The 19,423-nt window shown below is 42.1% G+C and overlaps 1 protein-coding gene across 4 annotated transcripts in view; it reads right to left on the minus strand.

The window, feature by feature from the left end:
• Nucleotides 1-4,382: 4,382 nt before the first annotated feature.
• Nucleotides 4,383-19,423, minus strand: part of ENOX1 (ecto-NOX disulfide-thiol exchanger 1) — a 549,740-nt gene continuing 534,699 nt past the window's right edge. For all 4 annotated transcript variants that reach the window (XM_010854604.1, XM_010854606.1, XM_010854605.1 and 1 more), the window contains one exon: nt 4,383-5,344. In XM_010854604.1, the coding sequence (XP_010852906.1) occupies nt 5,213-5,344 (132 nt within the window). In that variant the 3' untranslated portion in view covers nt 4,383-5,212. The remainder of the gene's footprint in view (nt 5,345-19,423) is intronic.

Raw genomic sequence — 19,423 nt, forward strand, 5'->3', positions numbered from 1 at the left:
GTCTTACTGAATCAATCACCGTGATCCTCTGACATAGGTGTTAACATTACTGTATCACGAATGTGGGCTAGCACCTCCCTGGGGTTAAGTAACGTAGCTGGGGCTGGACTCGACTCCACACAGACTCAACACTCTCCTAGTATGAGAAACGGTCAGGTGTTTGAAGCCCAGACATTTTTCAAAGAAGATCCACTTTCTGAGAGCAGAAGAGGGGAACCGGAGTTGGTGGAACAAGAAACACAAACTTTTTAGTGATCTAATATAGAAACACATTCATAGTAAGTTGTTTAACTCTGAAATGTTTATGTTTGGTATGCTGCTTGTGAAAGTTGTAGTTTATTCAGATAGTAATGACAGACTGATTGAATATACATGTGAACCTTTTACCATGTTGATATAAAGTGAGCCAAGCTAGAAGATTTTAGGACTCTAACATCTCTTTATTTTCTCAGTTTATGAGGAGAAACTATGAGTATGATGGTAAAATAGTTCTTACGGTTTTGGGATAAAATGTCTTATATTGAGTGAAACAAACACAGCATCCATTTTTAGAAAATGGATTAAAAAAAAAAAACCCTCAAAGTGAAACATCTCCAACCCTTACCAAGAGAAAATAACTCGTCACATATCATATTTGTTGCATGGATATTTGTTGAAACAGTCTTTTTCTACACAATTACTGCCAACATTTTCTACTTTTGTCATTTCATTTTTATTACCCTCAATGAAAATGAGGTTTATCTAGATGGAAGCAAACTTCTCTACACTTGCAAATGTTGTTTTTGATGTGGTATTTACTAAAAGTACTTAAGTACTTTCAAACGTAGACAAGGGACTTTTCCTTGCTGCAGTAGATAACAGGTACTTAAGCCAGCAAGAAGAGTTCTCATACAACAAAGTATTATTCAGCTTCAGAAAGGAATGAAATTCTGACACATGCTATGGATGAATCTGGAAGACATTCAGCTAGGTGAAATACGTGAGACTGTACATTCAAAGAGACATAACGTAGGATAGAGGCTACCAGGGGCTGGAAGGAGGGGGATAGGGAGTTATTGTTTAATGGGTGTATTACAGTTTTTGTTGAGGATGATGAAAAAGTTATACAGTGGTGACTAGCTGTGTCACCACTGTGAATGTGTTTAATGCCACTGATTTATACAATTATGAATGGTTAAAAGTATAAACGTTATGTGTATTTTCCCACAATAAAAATTTTTAACATATCCCTGCCATATTACATGTATGCAGGTACAGGGGATTTTTGCAGAAACTAATGCCTGTGGTAATTTGTTATGTAAGTGAATATTTAAATGTGTACAGTCAGTAACATTCAGGTGTACCAAAAGATGTATTAAAATGTCTCTGGTCAATAATGTGTTAAAAAAGAAGACTTCTGCCAGGATCTTACAGCTGAGAAGAAGAAAGTTCTGGCCTTTATTCTTTATTGGGCCTAATACCTCAATATGATTTGATTCAACAAATTCAGAAAATTCCTGTGTGGGCTTTTCTTTCATTCGTTGGGTCCGTTCAGTCAATAAATGCCTAAAACTCATGGTGTGTCATGTCAGTCTGCGGTCTGTGTCAACCCTTACTCATAGAGGGTTGAGTAAGGGAGGTCTCCAGCCTGCAGGACGTGGGAGAGACAGCTCCGTCCATGAAGGGTTACAATACAGAACTCAGGCCGCAGTGGGAACTTACTGCAGTAGTGGTGGGAACCGGAAGAGGATCCTGGAGACCAGGGCTTCATCGAAGAGTTGCTAATCGATCTGGGTTTCAACCTTAAGAAGGAATTGGGTTGCTTCTTGTATTTCCATAGCATACAGTATATTATTGCTCACATTTTCTGTCTTGGAATCTAGGATCTAAAATATTTGCAGCCTTTTAAAATATTTTGTAATCTTTTTCTTTTGTGTCTAAGCAAACTGATCTCTGGAGGCAGAAAAACATCTTGGTTCTTTCTCTGTCTTGCGTTCTAAATATTTATAAGTAACATCACTCTGAGAAATATTCAAAGTAAATGAGACAGGCTTGGATCCCTCAAAGAGCCTGTGATCTAATGGGGAGATGAGGCAAAGACTGCTGGGGAGTCAGTGCCTGAAGAAATCGTCCACATGGATAATGGTCATGCAGAGGCAGACTTCTGGGGGATGGAGAAAAGTTTCACGGCTGAGGAGAGAGGCTTTGTGTTTCCTCTTAAAGCTGTGTAGAATTGTGACGAGTAGTGCATGCATACAGACTCAGCCACTTCAGTTGTATCCATCTCTTTGCAACCCCATGGACCGTAGCCCCTCAGGCCCCAGTGTCCATGGGATTCTCCAGGCAAGAATACTGGAGTGGGTTGCCATTTCATTCTCCAGGGGATCTTCCTGACCAAGGGATCAAACCTGAGTCTCTTACGTCTCCTGTATTGGAAGGCAGGTTCAGGTAAAGTATTTCTCTTTGGATAGATAGATATGAACAAAAGCCGATAGACAAAAACTTATTAGTCTTATTTAGGGGAGCAGTGAGAAAGCAATCCAGAAAGACCCATCGGGCCCAGGTAACAGGATTTCCAAACTTTCAACATTTTGCTGCTTCTCAGAATCCAAGAATGATGATTTGTTACTGGGTGGGTTTAGGAGATAAAGGTCTTCCCACCTGTATGCATGTACAGGGGATGGAGAATAAAGGAGAGCAAAAGCGGAGGTCTGAAGGCCCTGGGTGAGCACTGAGCTCATGGGAGGAGTGGGGACAGATTGAGAAGCGTGGCATGGTAAAAAGAACAATGTGTTTTGGAGTCACTGGGTCCTGGTTTCAAACCATGTGTTCAGAATTGTCTAACCATGCAAATTTGGCCAGATTGTTAGCACGTGTGAGCCTCCTTCTCCTTGTGTGACAAATGAGGACAATAACACTGTCCTTTTTAATAGGATTATCCCGAGGATTAGGGAGGATGGGATGACAGGAAGACGCCCCTCAGAAGTACCAACGCCATTTCCTTCCCCAGGTGACCTCTAAAGTCCTGTCTGAAACCAGCATGCATGTGAAATAATTCAGAAGTTTGTTTTTTTTTCCTGGCAAAAATAAGTTATTCACATAATTGAAGTTAGAAAGCAGTGTCTTATCTCAGATCTAATATAAGGTCATGCCAGCTCCTTCTCCTGAGCAGAAGCCCCAAGTTGGGGTCTGCCCTGTGCAGTGTATCCTCAGGCTAAAGTGACTGTGGGCAACACTTGAAAGTATGAATGCACACTTGGAAACGTTGACCAGGTTTCAGCTTGCAGATGGTCTAGGTTATGGTACTTTGCTTTGGGCCCCTGCTAGAAGTTGTCTTTAACTGCCACTTGACTGAATTCGTCTCTTCTAATTCTTTTTCAGGTGAGCCTCTTAGGTCCTCTATTTTATGGTAACCTTATCTGTAAATAAGGAGGTCCCCTTTCGGATTGCTGTATCCTTATTTGCCTCCTGACCTAAACATGTCAGGATGACGGTGGTGGTGGGCATTCACAGATGGCAGTGAAGAGACCTCAAGTGTTTCGGCATTGATATGACATTGATATTTAGGTTGGATCATGGCTCCATTATCAAATCTTTCCTGTCACATGGTTCGCATCATATAGACACTTTTGGGAAAATTTATTTTCCCCATTGAACTCTGAGTTCATTGGTTGGGGTGGTGAGGGGTTCCTTTCTTATTCAGCTGCATATTCATGGTGTTAGCACTAAGCCTGAATATAACATATGTGTAGATATTTATGCGAGGCATGAATAAGAATCTTCATTTATCAGGACTCAATAAAAAGAGCCGGAGGACAATAATGTCCAGTAGGAAATTATGAATGTCTTTTTGGAATTTTAAATAACATTCACTGTTCAGCTGTCTTCCTAAAAAATGTTTCATTTAAAATCAATCAGTATCTTGAATACTTGTTTTTTTGTGATTCTCATGTAAGGAAACAGGAGGGAAACACAATTGAAAGCTCTATTCTACTTACATTTAAAGAAGGGAAACCTAAATTGTTGACGTGTGAATTTTTTAATTCTTTTTCTAACTTGTATGTTTTCTGGAAAACATACAAATAAACCCAGGAATTAATAATAGTAAGTAACTGGCTACTTTGTTTCTATGCACGAGGACACAAAACAAACATAAAATTCATGTTGATTATATTTGGCTGTCATATCTTGGTATTTTCAAATAATACCCATTTTAACGCTATATAATCTTTTCTGAGTACTTTCTACTTTATGATTTTTATATATTGCTGTCTGAAATGTTTTGTCTCTTCATGTCACTTACGCATTTATTTAGTCATTTAAAAATAATGGGCTATGAGATGGGATTGAATAATGTGACCAATATTTCTTAAAATATATCAAAGAATAATTTGCAAAACCAATATGGTAGAAGTCATATTTATTGAAAAAAATTAATATCTTTGCTATAAAATTTGTAACAGCAATATTTACTGAATGTTTATTTTGATGCATAAACCTGAATGTTACATACCAAGTACAACACAGGAGCACTAGTTCATCTTTTATTTACATTTTATGAAAATCGTTATGCAGTCCATGTTAAAAGAATGTATGATGGAGGATTGTTACATTAGAAAAATAATATTCTTGGTAAAGCATTCTCAAGGAGTCCCATCACATTTTCTGCCTCTTCAATAAGGCAAAAAAGTCCCTAGAACAGCATATAACTTAATTTACAAAATGCAGTAACTGTTCAGACACATATTCAAGTTTTCTTTTGGTATGATTTTTTTTCCTTACTGTAAAATTACTTTTTTTCTTTATTCTTCTTTTTTTTTTTTTTACTAAAACAGAAAGACTTTCAGGAAAATGTCATTGAATGATTTCAGCTATACATTACATATACAGCTTTGTAGCCTAGCAACGACCATTGCTACACCATTATTTAAATAGTCTCCTTGGTGAGCTAGTCTCAAATGTAGCATATTTTAGGGTTCTGCCATCACTATGACTGTGGAATCATTGGTTTTCATAGCAAACAGATCTGTCACAGTATGAAGCTTTGTTTTAGGGAACTGGTACACAATTACATTTCCACTCACAAGAGAACGCCACAGATGTAACTACAGTCAGGCTCTGCCGGCTCCATAAAGGTCCCTTGTTGGACCTGCCCCAAACCTCCTGGGCTCACGCGGCACAGCCCTGGCCGGGTTCAGGCGGTTTCATCCAGAGATTTCATCGCTCTTCACAGTTAGGTAGTTTTAATTCCTTCGAAGGCACACAACTTCCACCTTTTTTCCAGCGTTGCTCCCACGCCTGTGAATTCCTGCTTAAACATGCGTGGCAACCTCATCAAAAGCATTTCGATTTCGTTTGCAGATATCTGTTAGAAAGGAAGAAAAGTCACTTTTGGGAGGGGAACTCATCTTACAGGAGGCAGGGGGCTGAGTAAGGACACGCTTTCCCAAATGAGACAAGCGTGCGGTTTTCCGCTTGGCTGTTAAGTAAGGTCTTTACAGAAGGAGTGCGAGATAAAGGGCTGAGAGTGATTCGCTGCATCGTTTCCTGGGCAGCTGTTAGGAGAGGGGCATGGGATAAGCAGGGGGGAAGTTCCAGGTTCACTCTTCATATGGATGACTGCCTTACTGGCAGCGTGATGTCTGAGCAGCCCTGCCTTGATCTAAAAAGGAGATGGGGGGAGATTTAAGATGGCTCAGAGCAAACTGATCACCACTTCTGGAGAACCACAGTCCTCTGATCCAAAGGGCAGCTCTGCTGTCTGGCTCAGTGAGGACCAGAGGACCGGTGGGTAGATGTCCTGTCACCCTAACTTCCTTCTCTTAACTTTCACAGGGACCAGAAGACCACATAGCTTTAGGAATAAAAATGAAACTCAGCACCCACAGCAATAAAAGTTTCAACGTCTAGTCATAAAACCCAGGTAGGTTTTTTAAATGCAATTTTTTTTCTTCTCCCAATTTTTATTACATATATTTTTATACCAATAATTCATTCTTTCTTAAAGATTGGAACAACCACAATCTTTCTACTCTAACACAGCCATTGCTCTTATTTTCCTGTTTGCATCCTAATCCATGCCATATATATATATAGGGATCTCAGATAGAAAGTTGACTGGGATCCTGAATTTGTTTAAATTTTGTATCATACTATTGTTATGAGCTAAAAATGGCCCTACCAAGATAGTCTCCATAAGTCACAGAAAGGGGGAATAACAACATTCAGTAAAGATGTGTGCAGACTACAGGCTTAGCACAGCTTTGGACATTCAGAAATGCTCGGCAAATAAGACATTCTTTTTTCATGGTGCAATCACTGTACAGATACTCTGTGTGTCCTAAGTTGCTTCAGTTGTGCCCAGCTTCTTTGTGACCCGGTGGACTGTAGTCTGCCAGCTTCCTCTGCCCATGGGGACTCTCCAGGGGATCTTGCTGGCCCAGGGATTGAACCCGCCTCCTCATGTCTCCTGCATTGGTAGGTGGGTTCTTTACCAGTAGTGCCACCTTGGATACTTCCCAGTTAACAATTAAGAGAGACCAAACAACTGACACCACAGAATACAAAAGTGTAAGAGGATACTAGGAATAATCATATGCCAACAAGTTGGACAACCTATAAGAAATGGATATGTTTCTAGAAACTATACAACCCACCAAAACTGAATCAAGAAGAAATAGATATTTTGAACAGATAGATCACTAGAAGTGAAATAGAATCTGTAATTAAAAAAAAAAAAACAAAAAACAAACTCCCTGCAAACAAAAGTCCAGGACCAGATGGCTTCACTGGGGAATTCTACCAAACACACAAAGGAACTACACGGATTCTTCTCAAACTCTTCCAACAGACGGAAGAAGGAATATTCCCAAAGTTGTTATAGGAAGCCACCATCACCTGATACCAAAATCAGACAAAGACAATGTCAAAAAAATTACAGGCCACTATGTGGGGCTTCCTATGTGGTGCCAGTAGTAAATCTCCCTGCCAGTGTAGGAGACGTAGAGATGCAGGTTCGGTCCCTGGGTTGGGAAGATTCCCTGGAGAATGAAAGGGCACCCCACTCTAGTATTCTTGCTGAGAATCTCATGGACAGAGGAGCCTGGTGGGCTGCAGGCCATGGGGTTGCAAAGAGTCAGACACAACTTAGCGTCTGAGCACATATCTTTGATGAATAACAGATACAAAATTTAAAACAAAATATTGGATCAAACTAGATGGATGCATGGTTAGTAGGAAGTCCATCTTGCCATGGCTGACTTTGAAGAGAGAGGTAAAAGTGAACGTGAAGTCGCTCAGTCGTGTCTGACTCTTTGTGACCCCATGGACTGTAGCCTACCAGGCTCCTCTGTCCATGGGATTTTCCAGGCAATAGTACTGGAGTGGGGTGCCATTTCCTTCTCCAGGGGATCTTCCTGACCCAGGGATTGAACCCGGGTCTCCCTCATTGTAGACAGACACTTTACCATCTGAGTCACCAGGGAAGTCGAGAGAGGTAGAGAGCCATAATTCAGGGAACACAGATAGCTTCTAGAACCTGGACAAGGACCCCTGCCAGTGTTGCTGGGGCATCCTGCATCACTCAGAGCCCCAGAAGTTGCCCTGTTCGTGCTGAAGGCAGTTCTGTAATGGATGTACAATTAGACTTCATTATCATCACTGTGAAGGGGTGCTGTTGTGCCTACTGATATGGCACTGGTTTAATTAAGAGTTTATACATCATGCTGATGGCAGAATAGAAGGAACTTGAGCTCACTTCCTCACATAAGCACACCAAAATCCCAACCCATTGCTGAACCACCACTGATAAAAAAGACTTGAACCTACCAAAAAAGATATTCTAATCCAAAGATGTAAAGAAGAAACTCAACAAAAAGGTAAGAGGGGTGCACGTGTGATATAGTCGAATCCCATTGACCCCTGGGTGGGTGACCCACAAACTGGAGAAGAAATACACAGCAGAAGGTCTCCCACAAGAGTGAGAATTCTGAGTCAGACTCCTTAGCCTTGGGTTCTGGCGTTAGGAGGCGGCATGCCCAGAGCATTTGGTTATGAAAGCCACTAGTGCTTGAGCACAGAAGTTCCGCAGGACTGGGCTAAACAACAAGTCCGCTCTTGGGGGGCTACACGATGTCTCGTGTACACCAAGAGCCAGGGCCAAAGCAGTGACTTTGTAAGAGCCTGGGCCAGACCTACCTGCTGGTCTTGGAGGGTCTCCTGGGGAAGGCAGGGGGTGGTGGGGCTCACTGTGGGGACACAGACACTGGTGGCAGAAGTGCTGGGGACAGTTCATCTGTGCGAGCTCTCCTGGAGGCTGCCATTTTGGAACCAAGACCTGGCCCCACCCAAAAGCCTGTAGGCTCTGGTGCTGGGACACCTCAGGCCAAACCACCACAAAGGTGGGGACACAGCCCCTCCCATCAGCAGACTGGCTGACTAAAGACTTCCTGAGCACACAGCCACCTTTAGACACGCCCCTTGCCACAGCCCCACCCACCAGTGGGTGTGTACCAGCCCTTCCATCAGGAAGCCTAGATAAACCTCTAGACCAGCCTCACCCATCACGGGGGCAAGACACCCCAAAGCAAGAGAGCTACAATCCAACAACACGTGAAACTCAGTCAGCAAATGCAGACCAGAGCCTACCCTGGGACCAGCTGGTCCCTGGCCCTTGGACAAGAGGGAGTGTGTACTGCTAGGACACGAAGGACAGCCCCTATACAATGCCACTTCTCCAAAGTTGAGAAACATAACTTTCCACTTACATAAAAATGCGCTGCTAAACTGGAGCTCCAATATTTGGCCACCTGATGTGAAAAGCCAACTCACTGGAAAAAGACCTTGATGCTGGGCAAGACTGAGGACAGAAGGGGGTGACAGAGGATGAGATGGTTGGATGGCATCACTGACTCGATGGACATGAGTTTCAGTAAACTCAGGGAGATGATGAAGAACAGGGAAGCCTGGTGTGCTGCAGTCCATGGGGTCACAGAGAGTCAGACATGACTGAGTGAGTTGTTGTTACAGCATACAGTTAGAAATTGAGACGTGAGATGGTAGAGGAATATGTTTCAGATGAAGAAACAAGATAAAACCATAGAAGGACAACTAAGTGACCTGGAGATAGGCAATCCACGCAAGAAAGAGTTCAGAGTAATGACAGTAGGGATGACCCAAGAACTCAGGGAAAGAATGAATGCAGAGTGAGAAGTTACAAATTTTTAATAAAGAGCTAGAAAATATAAAGAACAAGAGTCGATGAATACAGTAACTGAGATGAAAAAAGTAGAATCAATAGCAGAAAAAAACGAGGCAAAAGAACGGATAAGTGAGCTGGAAGAAAGTCATGGAAATCACTGCCACAGAATAGAATAAAGGAAAAAAAAAGATAATGAAAAGAGGACAGTTTAAGAGATCTCTGGGACAACATCAGATGTACTAATGTTTGCATGATCGGGGTTCCAAAAGGCTTAGGGCCTGAGAAGATATTCAAAAAGAGAATAGTTGAAAACTTCCTTAACATGGGGAAGGAAACAGTCACCCAAATCCAGTAAGAAAATCCCAGGCAGGATAAACCCGAGGACGAACAACATACCAAGATGTATACTAATCAAACTGACAAAAATATTAAGTCAACAAGAGAAAAGCAACAAATAACATACACAGGAATCCCCATAAGGTTATCAGCTAATTTTTTTCAGCAGAAACTCCAGGTCAGAAGGGAATGGCATGATATAATTAAAGTGATGAATGGAAAAAGCTACAACTGAGAAAACTCTACCCAACAAGGCATTCATTCAGATTTGACAGAGGAATCCAAAGCTGTACAGACAGGCAGATGCCAAGAGAACTCAGCACCACCAAACCAGCTCTACACGAAATGCCAGAAGAACTCCAGTAGGTGGAAAGGAAAAGGCCACAACTAGAAACAAGAAGATTATGAAATGGGAAAGCTCACCAGTAAAGGCAGACAACGGTAAAGGTAGGAAATCCTCCACACACAACTTTATCTAAACTAGTAACAGGAGAGGAGAGTACAAATGCAGGATATTTGAAATGCATTTGAAATTAAGAGATCAGCAATTTAAAATAATCATGTGTATGTATATATACATGTGTGTGTGTGTGTACACAGAATGCTATATATCAAAACCTCATGGTAACTGCCAGTAAAAAACTATAATATATATTTTTAGGCAAAAAAGAAAAATGAATCCCAACACAACAGCAAAGATATCCATCAAATCATAGGATAAGAGAATAAAAGAATGAAAAAGACCTACAAAAACAAATCCAAAACAATTAACAAAATGGCAGTAAGAACATACATATCAATAACTACCTTAAATGTAAATAGATAAAAGGATCCAACCAAAAGATACAGACTGGCTAAATACAACAACAAGACCCATATATATGCTGTCTATAAGAGACCCACTTCAGACCTAGAGACATATGCAGACTGTCAGGGGATGGAAAAAGATATTCCTTGCAAATGGAAATCAAAAGAAAGCTAGAGTAGGAATACTCGTATTGCACAAAATAGACTTTAAAATAAAAGGCATGTTACAAGAGACAAAGAAGGACACTACATAACAATCAAGGGATCAATCCAAGAGAAGATACAACAGTTGTAACTATATATATACGCACCCAACATAGGAGTACCTCGATATATAAAGCAAATGTTCACAGACATAAAAGGAGAAACTGATAGCAACATAATAATGGCTGGGGGCTTTTAACACCCCAGTTTCATCACTGGACAGATCATCCAGATAGAAAATCAATAAGGAAGTACAGGCCTTAAAGGACACATTTATACCAATTGGACTTAGTTGATATTTAAAGAGCATTTCATTCAAAAGCAATCGAATACACATTCTTCTCAAGTGCACATGGAACATTCTCTAGGACTGATCACAGGCTTGGCACAAAGTAAGCCTCAGTAAATTTAAGAAAATTGCAATCATATCAAGCATCTTTTCTGAGCACAGCACTATGAGATTAGAATCAATTACCAAAAAAAAGAAGCTGGAAACACAGTCATGTGGAGGCTAAACAAGATGCTTCTAAACAACCAATGGATCACTGAAGAAATCAAAAAAGAAATAAAAAGAATACCTAGATACAAATGAAAACAAAAGCACGATGATTCAAAACCTATGGGACACAGCAAAAGCCGTTCTAAGAGGGATGTTTATAGCAATACAGTCTTACATCAGGAAGCAAGAAGAACAAACAATACCTAAAGCTAGTAGGAGGAAAGAAATAAGATCAGAAATAAATGAAATAGAGATTACAAACACAACAGAAAAGATCAAACTAAAAGCTGGTTCTTTGAATAAACAAAATTGATAAACCTTTTGGCAGACTCATCAAGAAAAAAAGAGAGGGCACGCAGGTCAATAACATCAGAGATGAAAAAGGAGAAGTCAGACTGTCAGCATAGAAATACAGACGGTCATAAAGGGCTGTTACAAGTTACTGTGTGCGAAGTCACCTCGGTCATGTCTGACTCTGTGTGACCCTAAGGGCTGTAGCCCATCAGGCTCCTCTGTCCATGGGATTCTCCAAGCAGGAATAGTGGAGTGGGTTGCCATGCCCTTCTCCAGGGGATCTTCTCAACCCAGGGACCGAACCTTTGTCTCTTACGTCTCCTGCATTGGCAGGTGGGTTCTTTACCAGCTGAGCCACATTCGAAGCCCTACACCTGTAAAATGCACAGACTAGAAGAAATGGACAAATTCATAGAAAGTCAAAAGAAAATCTCTGAAGACTGAACCAGGATGAAATAGAAAATAATAGACCAATTACCACTACTGAAATTGAATCAGTAATTTAAAAATTCTCAACAACAAAAGTCCAGCAGCAGGTGGCTTCACAGATTACTTTCAAACACTTTGGAAGAGTTAATACCTGTTCTTCTGAAACTTGTCCAAAGAATTTCAAGAAGGGAACACTCTTGAACTCATTCTACAAGGCCACTATCAACCTGATACCAGAGTTAGACAAAGATACCACAGAAGATTATAGGCCAGTATCACCGATGAACAGAGATGGAAAAATCCTCAAGAAAATACTAGCAAACCAACTCTAACAGTACATTAAAAGGATCATACACTATGATCAAATGGGATTTATCCCAGGGATGCAAGGGTTTTTCAATATCCACAGTGTGGATCAGTATGATACACCATATTAACACATTATTGCCTGGGGGATTTTTGCAGGAATTAACACCTGTTGCTGGTGATTGTTATGCAAATGAACATTAAAATATCTCAATAACGTTTTGTAATAATATGTCTGTGGTCAATAACTTACTAACAAATTGAAGAATACAAACCACATGATATCAATAAGTGCAGAAAAACATTTTGAAAAAATTCAACCTTCTTTTATGATAAAAACTCTCCAGAAAGTGGGCACAGACGGAACATGCTTCAACATAATAAAGGCCATTTATGACAAACCCACGGCTAACATCATACTCAGTGGTGAACTCTTGAAAGCATTTCCTCTTAGATCAGGAACAAGACAAGGAGGATATATACAGTCTCACCACTTCTATTCAACGTAGTTTTGTAAGTTCTAGCCACAGTTCAGTTCAGTCGCTCAGTCGTGTCCAACTCTTTGCAACCCCATGAACTACAGCATGCCAGGCCTCCCTGTCCATCATCAATTCCCAGAGTTCACCCAAACCCATGTCCATTGAGTTGGTGATGCCATCGAACCATCTCATCCTCTGTCGTCCCCTTCTCCTCCTGCCCTCAATCTTTCCCAACATCAGGGTCTTTTCAAATGAGTCAGCTCTTCGCATCAGGTGGCCAAAATATTGGAGTTTCAACTTCAACATCAGTCCATCCAATGAACACCCAGGACTGATCTCCTTCAGAATGGACTGGTTGGATCTCCTTGCAGTCCAAGGGACTCTCAAGAGTCTTCTCCAACACCACAGTTCAAAAGCATCAATTCTTCTGTGCTCAGCTTTCTTTATAGTCCAACTCTCACATCCATACATGACTACTGGAAAAAACATAGCCTTGACTAAATGGACCTTTGTTGACAAAGAAATATCTCTGGTTTTTAATATGCTATCTAGGTTGGTCATAACTTTCCTTCCAAGGCCACAACAGTCAGACAAAAGAAATAAAATGTATCCAAATTGGGAGAAAAGATGTCAAACTGTCACTATATGCATATGACATGATGCTATATATAGAAAACCCTAAAGACCACACAAAAACGACTAAAATTAATAAAATAATACAGTAAAGTAGCAGAATACAGGAGAAGGCAATGGCACCCCACTCCAGTACTCTTGCCTGGAAAATCCCATGGATGGAGGAGCCTGGTGGGCTGCCAGTCCATGGGGTCACTAAGAGTTGGACACGACTGAGCAACTTCACTTTCACTTTTCACTTTCACACACTGGAGAAGGAAATGGCAACCCACTCCAGTGTTCTTGTGTGGAGAATCCCAGGGATGGGGGAGCCTGGTGGGCTGCCGTCTATGGGGTCGCACAGAGTCGGACACGACTGAAGTGACTTAGCAGCAGCAGAATACAAATTGATGTACAGAAATCTGTTGCCTTTTTTTACTTTGCACTAACTGAAATATCAGAAAGGGAAAGTAAAGAAACAAAAATCCCTTTGAAAAAATCATATAAAAAATACGAATAAACCTGACTTAGGAGGTGAAAGATTTACATGCTGAGAATAATGAGACACTTGAAGATGGTTCAAAGAAATAGAAAGATACCGCATGCTCTAGGGTGTTATTAATAATCAGGATGATTAAAAAGGCATACTGTCCAAGACAATCTGCAGATTTAATATGATCCCTGTCAAATTACCCACAGAACAAAGAATCCCAAAGTTTATATGGAACCATGAAAGACTCGGAATTGTCAAAGCAACCTTGGGGAAAAGAACAAAGCAGGAAGCATAACCCTCCTAGATTTCAGACAGCAGTAGCTGTTCATCGCCAGGTGGTGTCCTGCTCTTTGCAGCCGCACAGACTGCAGCATGCCAGGCCTCCCTGTTCCTCACCATCTCCTGCAGTTTGCCCAAGACAACAATAGAAAGCTTCAATAATCAAAATGGTATGGTAGACATGGATAACAGCCCAGAAATAAACCCACACACCTATGGTCAATTTTCGACAAAGGAGGCAAGACTGTAAGGGTGGAAAGACAGTTTCTTCAGCAAGTGGTGTTGGGAAAGCTGGACAGCTGCATATAAATCCATGAAGTCGGATCACTCCCTCACACCTCTCTCACACCATACGCAAGAATAAACTCAAAATGACACCATAAAAATCCCAGGAAGAATACAGGCAAAACATTTTCTGACATAAATTATACCAATGTTTTCTTAGCTTAATCTCTCAATACAATAGAAATAAAAGCAAAAATAAACAAGTGGGACCTAATTAAACTTAAAAGCTTTTGTACAGCAAAGGAAACTATAAACAAAATGAAAAGACTACATACAGAATGGGAGAAAATATTTGCAAACAATGTGACCGGCAAGGGCTTAATTCAGAAAAGACACAAACAGCTCATCTAATAGTAGTAAACAACAACCCAATCAGAAAATGGGCAGAAGGTCTAAACAGATATTTCTCCAAAGAAGAAGTACAGATGGACAATTGGTATATGGAAAGATGCTCAACATCACTAATTAGAGAAATGCAAATCAAAGTTACAATGAAGTATCACCTCACACTGGTCAGAATGGCCATGATTCAAAAATCTACAAATAACAAATGTTGGAGAAGGTGCGGACAGAAGGGAGCCCTCCCACACTGCTGATGGGAATGTAAGTTGGTACAGCCACTGTGGAGAATAGTGTTATTATTAGGATTGTGTGTAAAATGTAACACAGGGCCTGGCACAGGTTCAATTTCTCTCTCTATCCATATTTCAGCAATGCTGATCGAATCCTGCATGCTCACATCAGGTCTTCGGTGATTGGTGGGTCAAACTCTGTGCTGAAAAGCAGCAACACGTCGTCTCCTATGGTAGCTTCTGACCTGAGCCTAGACTTCAACCACAAAGGAAGCAGAGGTCGGCAAGAGGCAGCGGAGAGGCGGCACCACGTCCTGAGACTGGGTCTGTGCTTCAAGTGCACTGTCTCATCAAAAAGTTATTTAAACAGGCAAATAAGCCGTTCACCTGCTAGAAGGAAGAAATGCAGACCCAGAAGTTCACTTTCCAGTCACGAATGACCATTAACCTGCTTTACCATCTTGCCTGGCTTCCTGGGTGGCTCAATGGTAGAGAATTTGCCTGCCAAGCAGGAGATGTCAGTTCGATCGCGGGACCAAGAAGATCCCCTGGAGAAGGAAATGTCACTCGACTTCAGTATTCTTGCCTGGAGAATCCCATGGACAGAGAAGCCTGGTGGGCTATAGTCCATGGGATTGCAAAAGAGTCAGACGTGACTGAGCGACTGAACAACCACCACCACCATCTTGCCTAAGTCACTAAGTCTCTTTGGGGATTTTCTCACTCGCAGGAAAGGAATTGGAAGGAAACTCATCGGATGCTCTAAGGACTTCTACTGGAGTGTTGCCCCAGCACACGCTAACACTGGGTTTGGGGCAGGCCTTTAAAATTCACCTGTCCATGAGGTTGTGGTGGAGATCTCAAACTGAGAGAATGTGATAGGTCTTTTGTGCACTTTTAAGCTCAAAACAAATGGCAGCCAACACTAGGGGGCACTTACTATGTGCCAGATCCTGCTGTAAATGCTTTTCATCTATTAAGCCATTTAATACACATAAAAAACCCATTCTATAGGCAGTGAAGCTAAGGTACAGAGATGTTAAGTGAGTTGTCTGAAGTCACGCATCTAAATAGTAGTGAAACTGGCATTTGAAATTCTCATGATTACTTAGCTGGAATAACCAGTTAGTCAGAAATGATTATAATAACCATTGGTGTCTTCAGAAGTAGTTAACTGCCAGTTGCTGTTGATACTGCAAGGTAACGGCCTGATTCAGCCAGGACGGTGTAAATATTATAATATGGACAGGGATACAATTACAGAACAGGCACCTCAAATGAAAGCTTATCTAAAATACCCATTTGAAAAATAAATAAAAAGCTTCTCTACAGTGAAGGAAACCATCAACAAAATGAAAAGGCAATCTACTGAATAGGAAAAATACTGCAAGTCATATGTCTGATAAAGGGTTAATATTCACAATGTACAAAGAACTCACAAAATCAGTAGCAAAAAACCAAGGAATCCAATCGAAAAAATGAGTGAGGATCTGAATGTTTTCCAAAGATGACATACAGATGGCCAACAGATACATGAAAAGGTGTTTAACATCACTAATCAAGAGAAAAAAAAAACACACAGTGAGATATTATTGTGAATAATCTAGAGATAGTTAAAAGTATAGAGAGGATCAGGGCTTCCCTGGTGGTCCAGCGGCTAGACTCTGAGCTCCTGATGCAGGGAGCCTGGGTTCGAGCCTTGGTCAGGGAACCAGATCCCACATGTCACAACTAAAGATCCTGTGTGCTGCAGCGAAGAGCGAAGATCCCACATGCCTCAGCTACGACTGGGCACAACAAAATAAATAGGGCAAGGACGTTGCTGTGTGTGTTACTTGCAAAGACCAAGTCATTTTATGTGAATATAAAGGATTTGAGCATCTGTGGATTTGGTAACCACAGGGTTTCTTTCAGCCAGTCGCCTGCAGATACCAAAGGACAACAGTATTGGGGAAGCAATTAAAAGGAGCCTGATGCCAGGAAAAAAAAAAATTCATTTACTAATAAGGTGCTCAGCTAGATTCTAGAGCCATTCCCTTAAAGATGTTTATATCTCATGTGAGAAGAAACAGCAAGGAGGAGAAACTGCTTCATGTTATTATTTTGATGGTTTTTAAACCTTTTCCCTTCCTGATAAAACAACCTATATGACATGTGACATTTGGGGATTTTCAAGACAAATTCAAGAGAAAATTCAATTTGTCCTTCTGTTTTAGTGTATGGCTGAAGAAGAATGTTAACCTACAAATTTCTTCACTTTAATTCTTTTTTTCTTCTCTTCCTTATTAAAGCATGTCAGCCGTTATGATCCTGTCTTCACGGTATCCTTTCTCTTCCTCTCAGTCATTTCGTGGTCTTCAGATCTGGAAGCGTCATGGAATCATCACAAAGACACAGCACTCAGCGCTCACTGGCTGCGATCAGAGCCAGAGGGACCCATCTCCCGGCCAGGTGTGCAGGATTCCCTTCCCCAGACCCCTTCTGAGGCCGGGGATTCTCCCTGAGCACCTGTGGGTCACAGATGGAACCCTGGGGTCCAGAGCAGGGCTGCTGCCGGCCCAGCTGGTACGTGGAGAGGCTGGAGCTCTGTGCTGGGCTCCTGATGCTGCATCCAGCCCGGCTTTCCAGCACCGCATTCGCTTTCTCACAAGGATACTATGAGACGAATCAGATACACGAAGCTAAGAGAATCCCGTGCGGCGTTATGATATAGGTCAGAAACGTGCTGTGACTGTGAAATCTCATTTTCCCATACACCACATGTTGGTGCTCTGGCAACTGGGGAGGGTTGTCATAAACATGATGCTTTTATTTCCTCTTACCCAGCTGGCTTTTATTCCAGGAAACTGGGGGTCTGTGTGTCTTTTTATTCTTCGATGTTGTCAGTGGCTCCCCCTCACTTCTGTTTAAAATTTTCTAACGTTTATTCTTTGAGAAAGGATTGATTTGCTCTAATTAGAAGGAAAAGAAAGGATGAGAAGGAAGGCTCTAACCAAGGGGCTTGCGTGATGGTGGTTTGTGAGAGGCAGAGGTCATCTGTAAAATGTACTTGCTTTATTTTCTGGTCTGCTGACTCTGGTTCAAGCCCACTGCCTCCTTGCCAGGCCACTAAGCACATGTATACACGGACACAGGAAGGCATAAATAAATTTTATCATCGGGGATGGTTGGCTCCGTGTCCCATATCAGTCAGCCAAGGGAGGCCAGTGGAGAAGGGGTTTTCATTTTGGGGGACTGAAGAGACACCCACATAGGCTTTGTCAAGGCTGGAGAGTCAAGAGAAGCCAACTGCAAAAATCAGATTTCTTTTTGTGGAATGAACTGACTGTTAGCCTTTCCTGCACGTTGAGATCTTACTCATCCTTCACATCCCTGGGCAGGGCACGGTGTCGCTACACGCCACACAGACGCCTTGCAGCGAATATCCGCAGAGAGACATGCAGAGTGTGGGTGGGGAGGCAGGCAGGACACAGGAAGAAACGGGAGAGGGGAAAAGGGAAAGATGATAAACAGAAGTGAGGACTTGGGGGAAAGAGAAGGAAAGGGCTGGGAGGCAGAGGATCAGGGAGGAAGGCGAGGAGGTGTGAGGAAAAGCACAGGAAAGCAGGAAGAAGAGAACAGAAGGAAAGAACCAGAAGGAGAAGAGGAAAGATCTGGAGGGAAATGGAGAGAGGAAGGAGGGGAGAAAGGGGAGAGAGATGGTGAGGACCGCTCAGGCGCCCCAGAGGAGCCATGAGAACCAGCACGGACTCGCGGGCGCCCCTGCTGGTCATGATCCGCACGCACCTTGCCCTTCTCCAACCCCTGTTGCGCTCCTTGTCTGCCCACCCTACCGAGCGAACATCTCATTAGTTCACCTCTGACTCTCAAGTTCCTTCATAAATACACCATTTGCTCATTGAGACTACGAGCTTTTTGAGAGCAGCGTCCTTTCTTAGATTTCTTTTGTATCCTGGCCACTCCCCATTCTGCCTTGTCCATAGGAAACACAGTTTGTAAAAAAAAAAGCAGTGACTTAACCAAGTAGTCACTGGGTCCCTGGTACCCTCTTCAGTTATAACTCCCTTTCTGCTTTTCATGCGGCCAGATGCAAGTCTCCTTACCTCCAAACCTTCCTATGCCACATGCTTTCTAGAGGCGCTGTGACGTCTGGAAAACACATTCATGATAGCCTGTCTAAGCAACAGAACACTCATTCACTCAGGTGGCTACTCAGGAGAACACCAGAATATACGTAATATTAAAGATTATTCGGGTAGGGGGACTTCTCCGGTGGCCCAGTGGTGAAGACTTCACCTTCCAGTGCAGGGGGTACTGGGTTTGAGCCCCGGTTGGGGAGTTAAGATCCCATGTGAAAGGGTCAGTTGCTGAGTCATGTCCGACTCTTTGCAACCCCATGGACTGTAGCCCGCAAGGCTCCTCTGTCCATGGGATTCCCCAGGCAAGAATACTGGAGTGGGCTGCCACGCCCTCCTCCAGGGGCTCTTCCCGACCCAGGGATTGAACCCAGGTCTCCCGCACTGCAGGCAGATTCTTTACATCTGAACCACCTGAGATTCCACATGCTTTGCGGCTGAAAAAAACCCAAAACATAAAACAGAAGCAATATTGCAACAATTTTCAATAAAGACTTTAAAAATGGTCCACAGT

The sequence above is a fragment of the Bison bison genome, unplaced genomic scaffold (genome assembly GCF_000754665.1).
Source record: "Bison bison bison isolate TAMUID 2011002044 unplaced genomic scaffold, Bison_UMD1.0 scf7180017864345, whole genome shotgun sequence".
Classification (NCBI taxonomy): Eukaryota; Metazoa; Chordata; class Mammalia; order Artiodactyla; family Bovidae; genus Bison; species Bison bison.